Source organism: Echinops telfairi, unplaced genomic scaffold (assembly GCF_000313985.2).
Source record: "Echinops telfairi isolate 266 unplaced genomic scaffold, ASM31398v2 ScPeMD7_41;HRSCAF=154, whole genome shotgun sequence".
NCBI lineage: Eukaryota > Metazoa > Chordata > Mammalia > Afrosoricida > Tenrecidae > Echinops > Echinops telfairi.
The window spans coordinates 605,708-618,413 of NW_022103939.1; the positions used below are offsets into that span (position 1 = coordinate 605,708).

Consider the following 12,706-nt stretch of genomic DNA (forward strand, 5'->3'; position numbering starts at 1 on the left):
AAGAAGCTGGGCTGAACCCTTTCACGACTAGCTCCCTGCTGCCATCTGGTGGTCACCAGGTGCTCCAGCCTCAGTTGGGGGGCTGCCATTGGGGTGCCGGCCTTCCAGGCATACCTCTTTCAGAAGGTAGTGTTGTGGTGGGAGTGGGGGTGCTGGGGCGCTTATAAGTAACCCTATTCCACCCACCCGGCAAAAATTGTCTTGAGAGAGAGAGAGAGAGAGAGAGAGAGAGAGAGAGAGAGAGAGAGAGAGAGAGAGAGAGAGAGACCCAATACTTGCCTTCCGTTTCTCAAACCAGCTGGGATTCTATTTTTAATCAGCGCTGCTGTAAGTTGACAGCTTGGGACGCCTTCCCTCGCCTTCTCTCCTTCACCCCAGCAGTCCAGAACGCGGTGGAAATGGTGGATGGAGCAGCCCCAACACTGGTAAACAGAGACCCACTTGCCTTTCTCACCGTGCAGCCCTTGTGCAGCACAGCGAGTGATTCGATTTTAGCAGCGTGCTGACTGTGAAGCGAACGGAGCTTAGCTTCCAGGGCACCTCAGTTGCCTGCCAAGGACCTGGTCTGGGTCCGCAAGTTCGCTGCTACAGTTTTGTAGCCTCTTCCTTTAAAAAGGGACTCGCTCGAGTACATTTCAGGCCCCACAAAACTTGGTTCTATCCCCGACGGGTGTGACGTCTTCTCCACCTCCAGCCCAGTCTCTACTTCAACACGATTCTTTCAGCTTTGTTGTAATCTATTCCTTGACCTTGGCAAATTCTTTCCCTGTTCGGTGTCTTAGCTTCCCTGTGTTACCTGATAGAATTAAAAAAACAAAACAAAAACAACCTCTCTTCCAACATGCCATACCTCGGAATCTCTGTGCTTGTCACCACTTTCTGCCCATCCCTAACTGCATGTCATTGTGTATGTACAGGCTGATGTCGCTGCCTATTTCTGATCCTGGATCAGAAGAAAATTTAGGCTAGATTCTAAGACTTACATTCTGCTCGATTCCCTGCCCACCTCTCCCAATTCCAAATCTCTTCATTGCTGCTGGGCCAGTACGGGTACCCCATGGGTCAGAAGCTTGCCTAGGTTCTGAAACGGGAGAAGAGTTTGTGCATTGAAAAGTTCCTACACTTGATGAATACTATATATGCTTCTTATGTATGATCTCATCCTGTGAAAGACCTACAACAGAAAGATATCGAGACCAGGGCTTAACAGCTGTTACTGGGCGCAGGTGTAAAGGGAAAGCATTGTTTAGGCAACCTTGAGGTTTCAGTGATGGTGGCGGAACGTGTGGCAATGGAAATCGATAATAGTTGCCCAACATGCTGGATGCGATTGTTCTCACTGTGAACATGTGAACAATATTGAATTGGCAAATGTTGTCGTACATTTTTTTTAAAAAAAGGTCCTTTCTTTAATTAGCTGGGATACGCTTGCCACATGATCTGCTGTGAGTCTTACCAGCGTGCTTCTTCCTCTCTCTTCAACAGCTTCATAATCATCCACCAGGGTACTGATTCGCAATGGAACCACTTCAGGTGCTCGGGAGTCTCGCTGTAGCATAGATACCCAGCCCCGCCCCCTGCCTCATCCCTACTCTGTTACTAAGACACTGGCAACGTAGGTGGATCCAGGATGGCCTTCAGAGGAGAATACACCTACACAGCCCCATCTACCCGCAGACTTGGGGCTTTGGGGTGGGTGGTTGTGCCCACCTGTGGGCAGATCACAGAAGGGTGTGACAGGGAGAACCTCACAACCCACACCCCCCTTCCAAAACAAAGACCATAAAGGCAGCTCAGGAGGAAGGCAGCTTGTTTATTTCTTGAGGAGGCTAGGAGAAGGAGGAGGGGGCAGGAGCGCAGTCCTTATATAGAAAGGGAGGAAAGGATTTTTCAGTGCAAAACAGTCTGTTGGTCAGGGAGGGCTGAGTTGAGGCTTAAAGGCATGTTCAGTGCTGGGGGGTGGGGGGTGGGGGGGAGACACGGTGAGATCAAACTGAGGGAAGCCCCGGGTCATCCCAGCAGTCAGTTCCTTGCCAGGGTTCATGTCCCCTAAAGGAATCATTGCCATTACTGCATATGAGTGGGAAAGGCAGGTCAGCCTATCCGAGTTCCTACTGTGTAGGGACAGCCACTGTTGGGCTTCTACGTTCAAGGTTGGTGCCGTGTTTTTATGTGCCTGGCTCAATCCCATCTCAAAAAATGTGTCTCAATTCCTGTGGGGGGGGGGGGCTGGGGTGGGTGGGGGGTGTCTGTCAGGGAAGTGACCTTTTCCTGTGCTTTAGGATGAGTCCATGCTGTCAGGTGTCACTTGCTCATGTTAGTTTGGGTCTGTGTTTCCTGTGGGTCTGGATGGGTCTTTGGGGATGGGTCTCCGACCTGCCTCTGTTCCCACTCCCTAGGGTCCTCAACCCGGCCCCAGGGTGCTGATGGTGGTGTAGCTCAGCCTGGAGAGGGAGGCGATGGAGGGGGTGGGAGGGTCCTCGTCTGGGAGAGGCCGGGGGCGAGCTCGCGGAGGGCGGGGCCAGCAGCGGGAGCATGCTTCCAGGCAGGCCTGGCGGAAGCGCCGGTGCATGAAGCAGTAGACCAGGGGGTTGACACAGGCCGAGGCGTAGCTCAGCAAGTGGATGAAGGAGATCGGGGCGCCCGAGAGCGCGCGGTGCGCCCCAAGGGCGTCGAAAGCGCGCCAGGTGTTGGCACTGTACACTGGCAGCCAACACAGGAAAAAGAGCACCACGATCACCAGCAGCATCCGCACCACGCGCTTCTTGGCCAGGAGCTTGGCGTGCATCGGCTGGGAGCCGGATCCAGGCCCCGCGTGGGGCGCCGTCAGCGCCGACAGCTCCAGCGTCGGCCGGGAGCGAGGAAGCTGCACGTAGCAGCCATCGCCATCCTCTCCAGCCAGCCCAGCCTCCAGTCGGCAGTGTCCGTTCCGGTGGCTCCCATCTGGGCACAGAGGGTGGCCATCAGAGCAGAGGGCAGGCTCCTCCTAACCTCCAACCCAGCGCCCCGCTGCGCCTACCTACAACTCAGCTTCATTCCCAATCCCACCTGCTCCCTCTTTCCTCCCTCCTCCTCGGTGCTGGGCCCCAAATCTCCCGGCTCCGCAGCGCCATCTATCATCAATATGGCTCCACCCGTTGTTGGTTTGTGTTTTCAACCTTCCCACCTGCTCTCTTCCCTTCTTGGCTTCGGCCCCGGCTTTGGCTCTCTTCGTGGTCCCCGTCGAAGCGAAGCCCCAGGTAGAGCTCCCGCGAGATCAGTCCGTATGCCACGGCCATGACCACCCCCGGCACAAAGAACAGCAGCAGGAGCAGCAGCACGGACCTGGACCCAGAACAGACAGACCAGACCGTGCGGGTCTGTGTCCAGTTGCCCAACCACAGAGACTGGGACGAGCCTAGGACTGGGGTTCCTGGGGCTGGTGGCCAGACTCCAGAGGTAGGATTTCCAAATGGGAATCCTGGGTGGTGGGTGCTACATGGGGACTGACTTGTGTAATCACTGTGTGGAGCGGCTGGAGGAGGGCCCTGGGGAATGATGGATCAGAAGCCTCACATGGAGACAGAGACGGGGTTTCCGGGGAGATTTAAGCCTTGGGCATCCTCACCAGGTCTGGCGGATACGTGCGTTGGGCCAGCGATGCACGCACTGCAGCACACGGACCCCTGCAGGCTGCACGGTGGTGTACACGGGGTAGGGCACCATGAGCAGGCCTGACAGCACCCACGTGGCTACGATCACGCGAGCCGCATGGGAGCGCGTCTGCCACACGCGCGCCTGCAGTGGCCGGCAGATGGCACTGTACCGCTCCAGGGCGATGGCCACGAGGCTTAGGGTGGACACACTCACAGACACCCCTGAGCAAGGAAAGAGAAAGGGATTCCCGTGGAAGTTTGCACGATGCACTCACCAGTGGGACTTCCCGTAACCCCCACCAGGGGAGATCCCCACATCTGGCAAAGGCTGCAGAAGGGGAGTGGTGAGGGGTGGGTGTCTCACCCACCCATGAGGTAGGAAACTGCCTTGCAGACGACGGTGCCAAAGATGAATGTGCCCATGAGATTGGGCAGTAGAGTGAAGGGCATGCAAGCCACGGCTAGCAGGAGGTCGCTGACGGCCAGAGAGAGCAGGAAGGCGTTGGTGACCGTTCGCAGGCGTCGGCTCAGCCCCAGGACCACGATGATGAGCACATTCCCTCCAACGCTCATCAGGAAGATGACAGCGTAGAGGGTGATCCTAATAGCTAGCTCCACTTCTGGGGGGGAAAGGAGAGGTGGCAATAAAGGGTTTGGCCCTCACCGAGCCAAACCTCTTCAGTTCCGCTAGCCCCCAACCCGAACTACCCAGCCAGATTCACTGCAGGCCAAGACCGCCTCCCCCCCATCTCCCCAGGTCCCACTCTTTGACCCTTGAGGTATCATCAGTTAAGCTGGCCTAGCACTACCTTCTGTTAAAAGTCTGCTTCTTCACCCAGTTTCCAGAAGGCTAGGGATGACAGTGGGAGCCCAACATCCATTTGCCGGTTCCTCGAGGCAGAGCGTGTTGTGAAGTTGATTATGGTAGATGTAGTTAGGTTAAAATGTAATACCTTATCATTTGATCTGTGCTTTGACCTATTTTAAAGTTTCATTTTTTAAATAAGTTCTGCTTTTTTAAAAAAATTGAGGTTTTCCTCTGTTTTGTTTAGTCTTTTTTGCTTCCTGTTTGTGTTTTACATGATTTGTTGTATATGAAATCCAGCATAGGTAGAGCTAGAGAGAAAGTAACTGGATTGATACTTGCCCAGGGGCCTGGCAGGGAAGCAGGGGGAAGTGGGGAACAAACAATGAGTAGGAGAATAAAATAAAATGGCTTTCAATTTATTGTGGTGATTATTGCACACATCTTCATAATACGATTGAATGATTAAACTGTATGATATTAGACATCTATACCAATAAAGCTATCTTTCTTTTCAAAAAGGAGTGATCTGAGAATATACAGATTCTTTTCATGGTCGCTCCAAATTCTTCCTTCACTTTGCAGCCAAACTTTTGGGAGAGACAATTTGTCTCTTCCCATTCACTCTTCAATCCCTTAGAATATGATACCATTCCCCTCTCTCACGGTGTGGACCCTTTCCCCCCAAGGTCACTAAGCTTTAACTCCCACAGGCCCCTTCTCAGTCTATTCTATTTGACCTCCCGGTAGCATGTCACACTGCTGACAGCTCACGACCCTTTTGAAACTCAGGTCAGATCATGTCCTTATTTTCTTTATAAGACACAACAAAAAACCCTTCACCTATTTTTAGGCCATCCGCAAAGTCCTCCAAGCACTGCCCTATCCCTCTCCCTTCCCCCTTGCTGTGCACTCACGTAAGTCATTGGATGACTCAGGTTTTTCAAGGCATCAGATGCAAGCATGCCTGCCTTCCTCCTCACGCTGGTTTCTTAGCCTGGAGTGGAATGCTCCTTCTCCAGGCCCCTCTCTTTATCGCACACTTACCTCTTGTATCTGGCGAACTCCTGCTCATTCCCTTCCCTTTAAGACTCAGACGGATTGCCACCTCTCTTGTAAGGCTTTTATGGGCACTGCCCTTGGGACCAACGTGCCCTTTCTCTGATCCGTGCACGTTCTTCACGTGTCTACCAGAGACCCTTTCACTTTCTGCTTTGTATCTGGCTGATCTCCCAGCATTAACTGTCTCATCCTCCCTCAGCAGACATTGTCAGGGGCTACCTCAGTGACATGAATAAGGGCAGCTTGCCTGCCAGTCCCGATACACGAACAGGCAGTTGTCACCCACATAGCATGATAAGGGGCGAGACTGAGGGATGTACAGGGTGCTGTGAGAGCTCAGAGGAGGGTCATCTGATGTTGCTGGGCCAGAGGGAGAGGGTGGGACAGTGGACCCCATTCTGCTGAGTTAATTTCTATTGGAAGGTGGGTTTGTTTGGGGGTCTCCATATCACAGCAAAGCTGACTCCTAGGCCAGTAGGCATCTAGGCAAAGTTGAATTGCATTAAACTGGAATAAGCCACCTGCACCCCTGGCTCGAAGAAAAGGGAGAATAGCACTTCAAGGTAGAGACAGCGAGTGGCAGAGCCTCCCAGGTTAGGAGAAGGAAGGCCCAGAGTGGTGGCTCTCTTTCCCACAGCCCTGTGCATTGATGGGCTCACTTTCACCCTCGCATTGAACTGTTTCCCCACATAACAATAGTTAGCATACACAGAAGCTGTTGTAGACATCAACAGTACTATGTAGAGGAGATCCTTAAGCTGAGACCAGTAGTGAAATAATTTTCCCAAGGTCACATAGCAAGTAAGAGGTGGAATCAGGTTCTGAGTCTCTAGATCAGTGGTTCTCAACCTTCCTAATGCCTCGCCCCTTTAATACAGTTCTTCATGTGGTGGTGACCCCCCAACCATACATTATTTTCATTGCTACTTCATAACTGTAATTTTGCTACTAGTATGAATCAGGCGATCCCTGTGAAAGGGTCGTTCAACCCCCAAAGGGGTCGAGACCCACAGGTTGAGAACTGCTGCTCTAGATCCTTAAGCTGTTTCTCCCCCTACTGCTCTTTGATCCCTCTGTCATGCATCATGCTACCTCCTTCTCTAAATCAAATCTCAATCTCCAGGGTCCATCCCACCCCAATTCTATCATAGAATTACTCACTGGATTGTAATATTTAAGTCCCTACCTCCCTTGTCGACTATGAGCTTCTTGGGGACAGAGACAGTGTCTGTCTCGTTCTCTTTAGCACTCTGCACAATGCCCAGCACACACACACAAAGCCGCTCTGTAAGTGCTTGTGAATGGATCTGGAATGCATGTGTTTCTCTCCTGCCTTTTCCCTGCACACCAGCGCTCACCTGCCTTTTCCCTGCACACCAGCGCTCACCTCTGTGCCTGCACACTGACAACATGCCTTCTGCTGTCTGCCTGCCTCTGTTGGAAGGTCTTTGGCAGGGACCGGTGCAGGGAGCAATCATAAGCTGTGCCTTCTGATGCTTTACTTTTATTCATATATGTAAATATCTGTGTCTCATTTGGACGCTGGGCCCTTCCTTCTCGGTAGGAAAGACCTACATGTCCCAAAATTGAGGCATGTGGGTGTGTGTGGGTGTGTGTGGGAAATAAAGAACTTTTGGAAGATCTCCATCAGAGCAGCCCTTAGACCTGAAAGAACGAGGCTCGTCGTCGTCTACCTTGGGCTCTGTGTTTCTTCCTCCCTTCACACTCTGCGGCTCTCTCCCACTCCCTGGTCTAGTTCCATCATCGCTCTCACAACCTGTTCTGGATGTCTCTCTTGAACGGATTTTTTATGCAGAAACTGCAGAAGTGGGCAGAGTGCAGTTTTCGTTCATTCATCTGACTGTGGGTCTCTCTCTCTCAGCTTGGCTAATTGTGGTGGAGCAGGAAGGTGAAGCTAGGCTCCATCCCTGTGAAGTCCCTAATCTGCCCAAGGACTTCTGAAAACTAGAGAACACAATCCCCATAAAAATAAGCAATTGGACAGTGCTTTGCCATTTTAACTGGGCACTCCTAGATATTACCTTGTTCCCAGACAGCGTGCTCTCTCTCTAACTCTGCTGTTAAAAAAATGCCAAAGTCCAAACCAGCTGCTCTCAAATCCATTCTGACTCATGGTAACCCTACCTAGGGTTTCTGTGGCTTTGTAAATCACCCGTGGGGCAGCTGGTGGGCTTGAACCACCAACCTTGTGGTTAGGAGTTCCACACTTACCTGACAGTACCAATTAGGTGATGTGAAAAAGAGTCCTTAAAACTCCAGTATGAATGGCTGTCTCTGTGTGCACATATGTGGCTACAGTGGCTGAAGTGAGTAGGAATCTAAGGCGGGGGTGGGAGGATGGGGCAGGACACCTTCTGGAATGCAGCATCAGTGCTCTGACCATCGACCTGTGGGCATCAACCTCGTGGGCATGAGAGGAGAGCACAAAATCAGGCCAGGGGGCTCCGCAGACTCTGAGAGTTCAGTTTTACTTCTGGGGTCTTGAGGGCTCTTATTTGTTGTGCCTACATCATTGGTTTCCAAACTTATTTGATGTACCATCCCCTTTAAAAAGAAATCATTTAGCACCCCCCGGCTATTAGAACCTTGTTGACTGTAGCCCAGAATCCAGGAGAAAGTGGACGCATCTGCTTTGGCAGCCCCTGCTGCCCAACCGCAGTGATCCACGGCACCCTGGGGATACAGTGGGTTACACATTGGGCTGCTAACCGCAAAGTCAGCAGTTTGAAACCACCAGCCACTCTGAGGGAGAAAGATGAAGCTTTCTACTTCCATAAAGAGTTACAGCCTCAGAAACCAACAGCGGCAGTTCTGCCCTATCCTATAGGGTCCCTGTGGACCCTGGAATTGACTTGATGACAGTGAATTTGAGTTTTGGATCATTCCAGCCCCTCCAGGGAGGGGGGCAGTAGCAAAAATACAGGTCTAGATTGTGGCAGAGAAAGTCTGAGCAAAAATTCAGACAATATGATGGGGAAAAGATGCCAGCTTTTATACGACAGTGTTCTGCAGAACATTGAAGCCATTGATGCCTGAAATTCTGCCTTCCATTGGTGAGTTGGCACTGGTCACCTGTGCCCACATCAAAGTAATACCAATGTCTTTGAGGTGAGCAGAAGTGACTCTGAGGAATGGCTGGTTGAATGGAGAGGCGTCCCGTGGCACTGGGTGATAACTGAGGAGTTCAGAAATACTTAAGAGTGTGTAAGTAATATCGGAGTGACTATTGGGTAATAACCTTGTCTTGAATGAATATCTAGGTGAGTGAGAGTAACACGTGTTCTGTGGGAAGTATTCAGAAAAGAGTGACACCTCTGTGTCTATAGGTACTATCTGAGTGTTATAACATTGAACGAGCAAAGGAGATATCCAAGAGTCTGTAGATAGCATCTCATTTTGTAGGAACCTGCTTGCAGCAATGTGGTGTTACATCAGGGATTTGTGGAGATTAGCCGGAATATCCAATCGATGTGGTAATAGCTAAGTGAGAAGTATATATGGGCAATATTTAAGTGAGTGTGAGTAACATCTGGTTCAGTGAAATTAATTGAACACCTGAAAAAGCTCAGGTAATCATTTTAGTCTCTCTGGGTAATATCTTGAGTGTGTGAAAGTAATAGCTCTGATTTTATGGATAATGATGCTTGGAAGAGGGTTACCCAAGTGCGCAGGGGTAGCATCTGACTTTATGTGGTTACTAATAAAATGCAAATGTGTGGCGTTCCATAGATAGGTGACATTTGAAGGAATGACTGTGGCTGATACTGAAGTGAGCATGGGTAAGACTCAATTATCTGCGCATTACGTCAAGATAATTTCTGTTGTTAACATTGGAATGAGCCTGGGTAACATACACCCATGCAGGGTACTATCTGAGTAAATGGAGACAACAGAATCTCTCTGAGCACCTTCTGGCTGCTTGGTAACACCTAAACGTGAGCAACAACTTGTAGACGCACCAGGCCTTTTCCTGTAGCTGTGCTCTGAATGGCTTCATATCCTGCTTTCTCAAGAACTCCTGGTCAATTGACTATCCCCTCTCTTCTCACCTTTAACCTTCCTCTTCTCTCCTGCTTCATTTCTCAACATTTAAAAAATGCATTTGTATCTACTACCAAAAAAAAAAAAAAATCCCAAAGACAGAATATACACACATGCACACAATTTTCCAACACCATCTTTGTTTGTCTCTCTCCGTACCAAGTACCTCACTTCTCACCACCTTACCCCCTCAGTCCAATCTTTAATCTAGTGCAGTCAGGCCGTAGTACCCACAATTCCTGCTAAGAACTGCCTTGTTATTGAATCTGAAGGACATTGTTCTCTCCTTATCCAGCGATAGCACAATGTTTGACATCATGTGGGCAGGCATTGGGCTGATAACTGCAAGGTCAGCAGTTCAAACCCTTCGGCAGCTAAAGCTGAAGCTGTCTGCTGCCCAAAAGAATTACAGTCTCAGAAATCGTACAGGATCTATATGAATCAGAATCCATTCGAAGGCAGTAGCAGTGAGTATACTACTCGGAAGGAACCCTGCTGGCATAGTGCTCAAGCCCTTGGTTGTTCATTGAAAACCAGTGGTTAGAGCAGACCAGAAGATGCAGCAATTTGCTTTGTAAAGGTGTGGTCTTGGAAACTCGATGGGGCTGTTCTACTCCATCCTATATGACCGGGATGAAGGGAAAGCGTTTGGCTTTGGACCACATCCTGCTTGAAACTCTCTTTTCCTTCGGATTCTGAAAGCACATAGCTTTTGTCTCTCTGATAGTTTGGTCTGTGTGTCTTCCATGGACTCTTAGATATTGAGTGCCTCCAGGGTCCCGTCTTAGGGCCTCTTTTCACTCGATATAGACGTGGATGGTTTTATATATTCCCACGGCTTCTGTGACCTCCTTTAGGCAAAGGCCTTTCAAGTGGGTATTTCTATCTTAGACCTAGTGCCAGACCATTGAATTAAACAGCCACTCCTCCTGCATGTCCCACTAGCCTCCAATCTCAGTGGATTCCAAGCTGAATTTATAATCTCCTTATCCCAACTTTTAAAATGTTCTGCTCCCTCGCTATCCTTCTCATTTACTATAGCACGAACACCCAGCCAAGTGCCCAAGCCAGAAACCCTGACAATAACCTCTCCCTCCTTCTTCCCTTCCAGTCAATCACCAAGTAATTCTGCTTCCAGAAGTGGCCCCCACAGCCGTCCACTTCTCTCCATCCCCACTCTCAGTGCCATCTTCCACCGGATCACCAGAACAGCCTCCTAAAACGCTCCTCTGCCCTCGAGCTCACGTCCTCCAGCCGCTTCTCCACACTGTACAACTAATCCTGGTGTAAAACCTTCAGGAGTGCCCACTGCCTTCAGGATAAAATACATACTCCTAGTTGACTTTTTGTAAATAGAGTTCCAGTCTGGTCTTCAGCCTGAGCGAGCATTATTCCCTTCTAATGGTACATGTTTCAGCCACCCAGAAGCTATGTTTCATTGAATAGAAAGTGCCCCGGGCTTACACTTTGGGCCTTTACACATCCGTACCTCTGCCTGGGATACTTCTTGCTTCTTCTTCCCCTTGACTTGGTTGGCTCTCCCTCATCTGTCTGATTTCCCTTCAGACATCACTTCTTCAGGAAGACAACCTTGAGTCCCTCGGGGGTTGGGGTGCGGTGTCTTTTGAGGTTCCACTGCCCTCTAAGGCACTCTCACTTGGGTGTGCCCCTACCTGGTCATCTGTCTGCCCTGACCACTAACCTGTGAGCTCCCTGATGCAGGGACTGAGTCCATAGTGTTTAACTATGCCCCAGTGCCCAGCACAGTCTCTGGTTCAATAAACACTTGTTGACTGAAAGAATCTAAGGAAGTGTGTATAACAACCAAACTGCGAAAGCAAGCATTGGGTGGGCTGTGGAAGGCATCACTACTTGAATGACCGTTTCTCCTGACCTCGCTCTCCAGGACATTCCCCAACCCTCCTTACTTGTCTGTCTCCTGAATGCCAAGTCCAGCCGGCAGCAACCAGCGCCAGATCCCCTCTTCCCCAGGCCCCACCCGGGGCCCCGTCAGTCTGAAGGAATTCCTTCTTTCTTTTGGGTGCCACTTGAGACATATGCCTTGGAGACAAATCCATTGGCTTGCCATTCCTTTACACAGGACCCTGGAGACACGCATGTGTCCGCAGAATGGGGAGATCTGGTGTCCAAGGAACCTTTTAGAGAAAAGTGACGTGCAGGAGGGTGAAAGATGTATCTTGAGCAGAAACCTCAAGAAACTACGAGGAGTAAGAATCCTCTCTTGAGGCCTGGGTGGTTGGAATGGGAAGAGGGTAGGAGGGGGAACGTGGTGGGAGAATTAAGGGAGGCGGGGAGAAGGGGGGCAGACAGTCTGGCTCTCAGTAGTGAGGGAGACTGAAGGAAAGGAAGGATGGAAGGGGGTTTGGAGACCTCCTTTTGGGGCAGAGAATACAGATTGAGAAGAATTCCCATTCGGGAGGCAGAGGGTGGGGAGGTGTGACGTTGGGAGCAGTCCCAGGGGTTGAAGCGTGAGGGTCTCCTTTGGGAAGGCTGACACTTCGTGTGGAGGACGAAGGGGGTCACAGTTCTAACTTTCTGTCGGGCCTTCCAGAATGCTTCCTCTCCAACAGGACCCCTCTGGGTCCCCAACCTTGTCTGCCTTTCCCCTGACACACACCCCCCCCCCCCCCCCCCCCCCCCGCCCCCAGCGGGGCACTGTGAACTGGCCACGAAAGGAAGAGGGAGACCTGGAAGGGGTGACAAGGAGATCCTAGCCCCACAAGTCTCCGGAATCCAGGTGGGGGTGGGAGTGTTGAGGGAGGGGCTGCTGAGAAGAGGGGGTGAAGATGTGAGAGGGGTCGCCCGTGTCTCGGGGCTGCTGTGGGCGTTTGGGGAGCCGATGCGGAGGCGCGGGGAGCCTGTAGGACTGCTGTGGGCGCTGTGGGAAGGAGCGGGCGGAGGAGGCTCAGGGAGGCACCCACCTTGTGTTCCGGCTCCGCGCCCGCGAGGGCTCTCGCAGCTGACGTTGCCGGCGCCGGTGCTGTTGAGCGGGAGCCCCCCGGGGCGGCACAGCGCAGACCCCGGCCCGGGTCCGGGTCCCGGCGCGCTCCGGTTCAGCCTCAGCGGCTCCATGGCCCCGCCGGGGCTCCGCTGCCTCCCTCTGCTCGGCCGGCGGGCTCCC

The 12,706-nt window shown here is 51.5% G+C and overlaps 1 protein-coding gene across 1 annotated transcript; it reads right to left on the bottom strand.

Moving 5' to 3' along the window:
• Nucleotides 1-2,242: 2,242 nt before the first annotated feature.
• Nucleotides 2,243-12,657, bottom strand: CCKBR (cholecystokinin B receptor). Its single transcript, XM_045290544.1, has 5 exons — nucleotides 12,507-12,657; nucleotides 4,004-4,255; nucleotides 3,608-3,857; nucleotides 3,167-3,324; nucleotides 2,243-2,943 (listed from the first exon to the last, which is right to left on the bottom strand). Exons 1-5 carry the CDS (start codon nucleotides 12,655-12,657, stop codon nucleotides 2,405-2,407), a joined length of 1,350 nt encoding a protein of 449 aa, XP_045146479.1. The 3' UTR covers nucleotides 2,243-2,404.
• Between the last annotated feature and the right edge of the window lie 49 nt (nucleotides 12,658-12,706).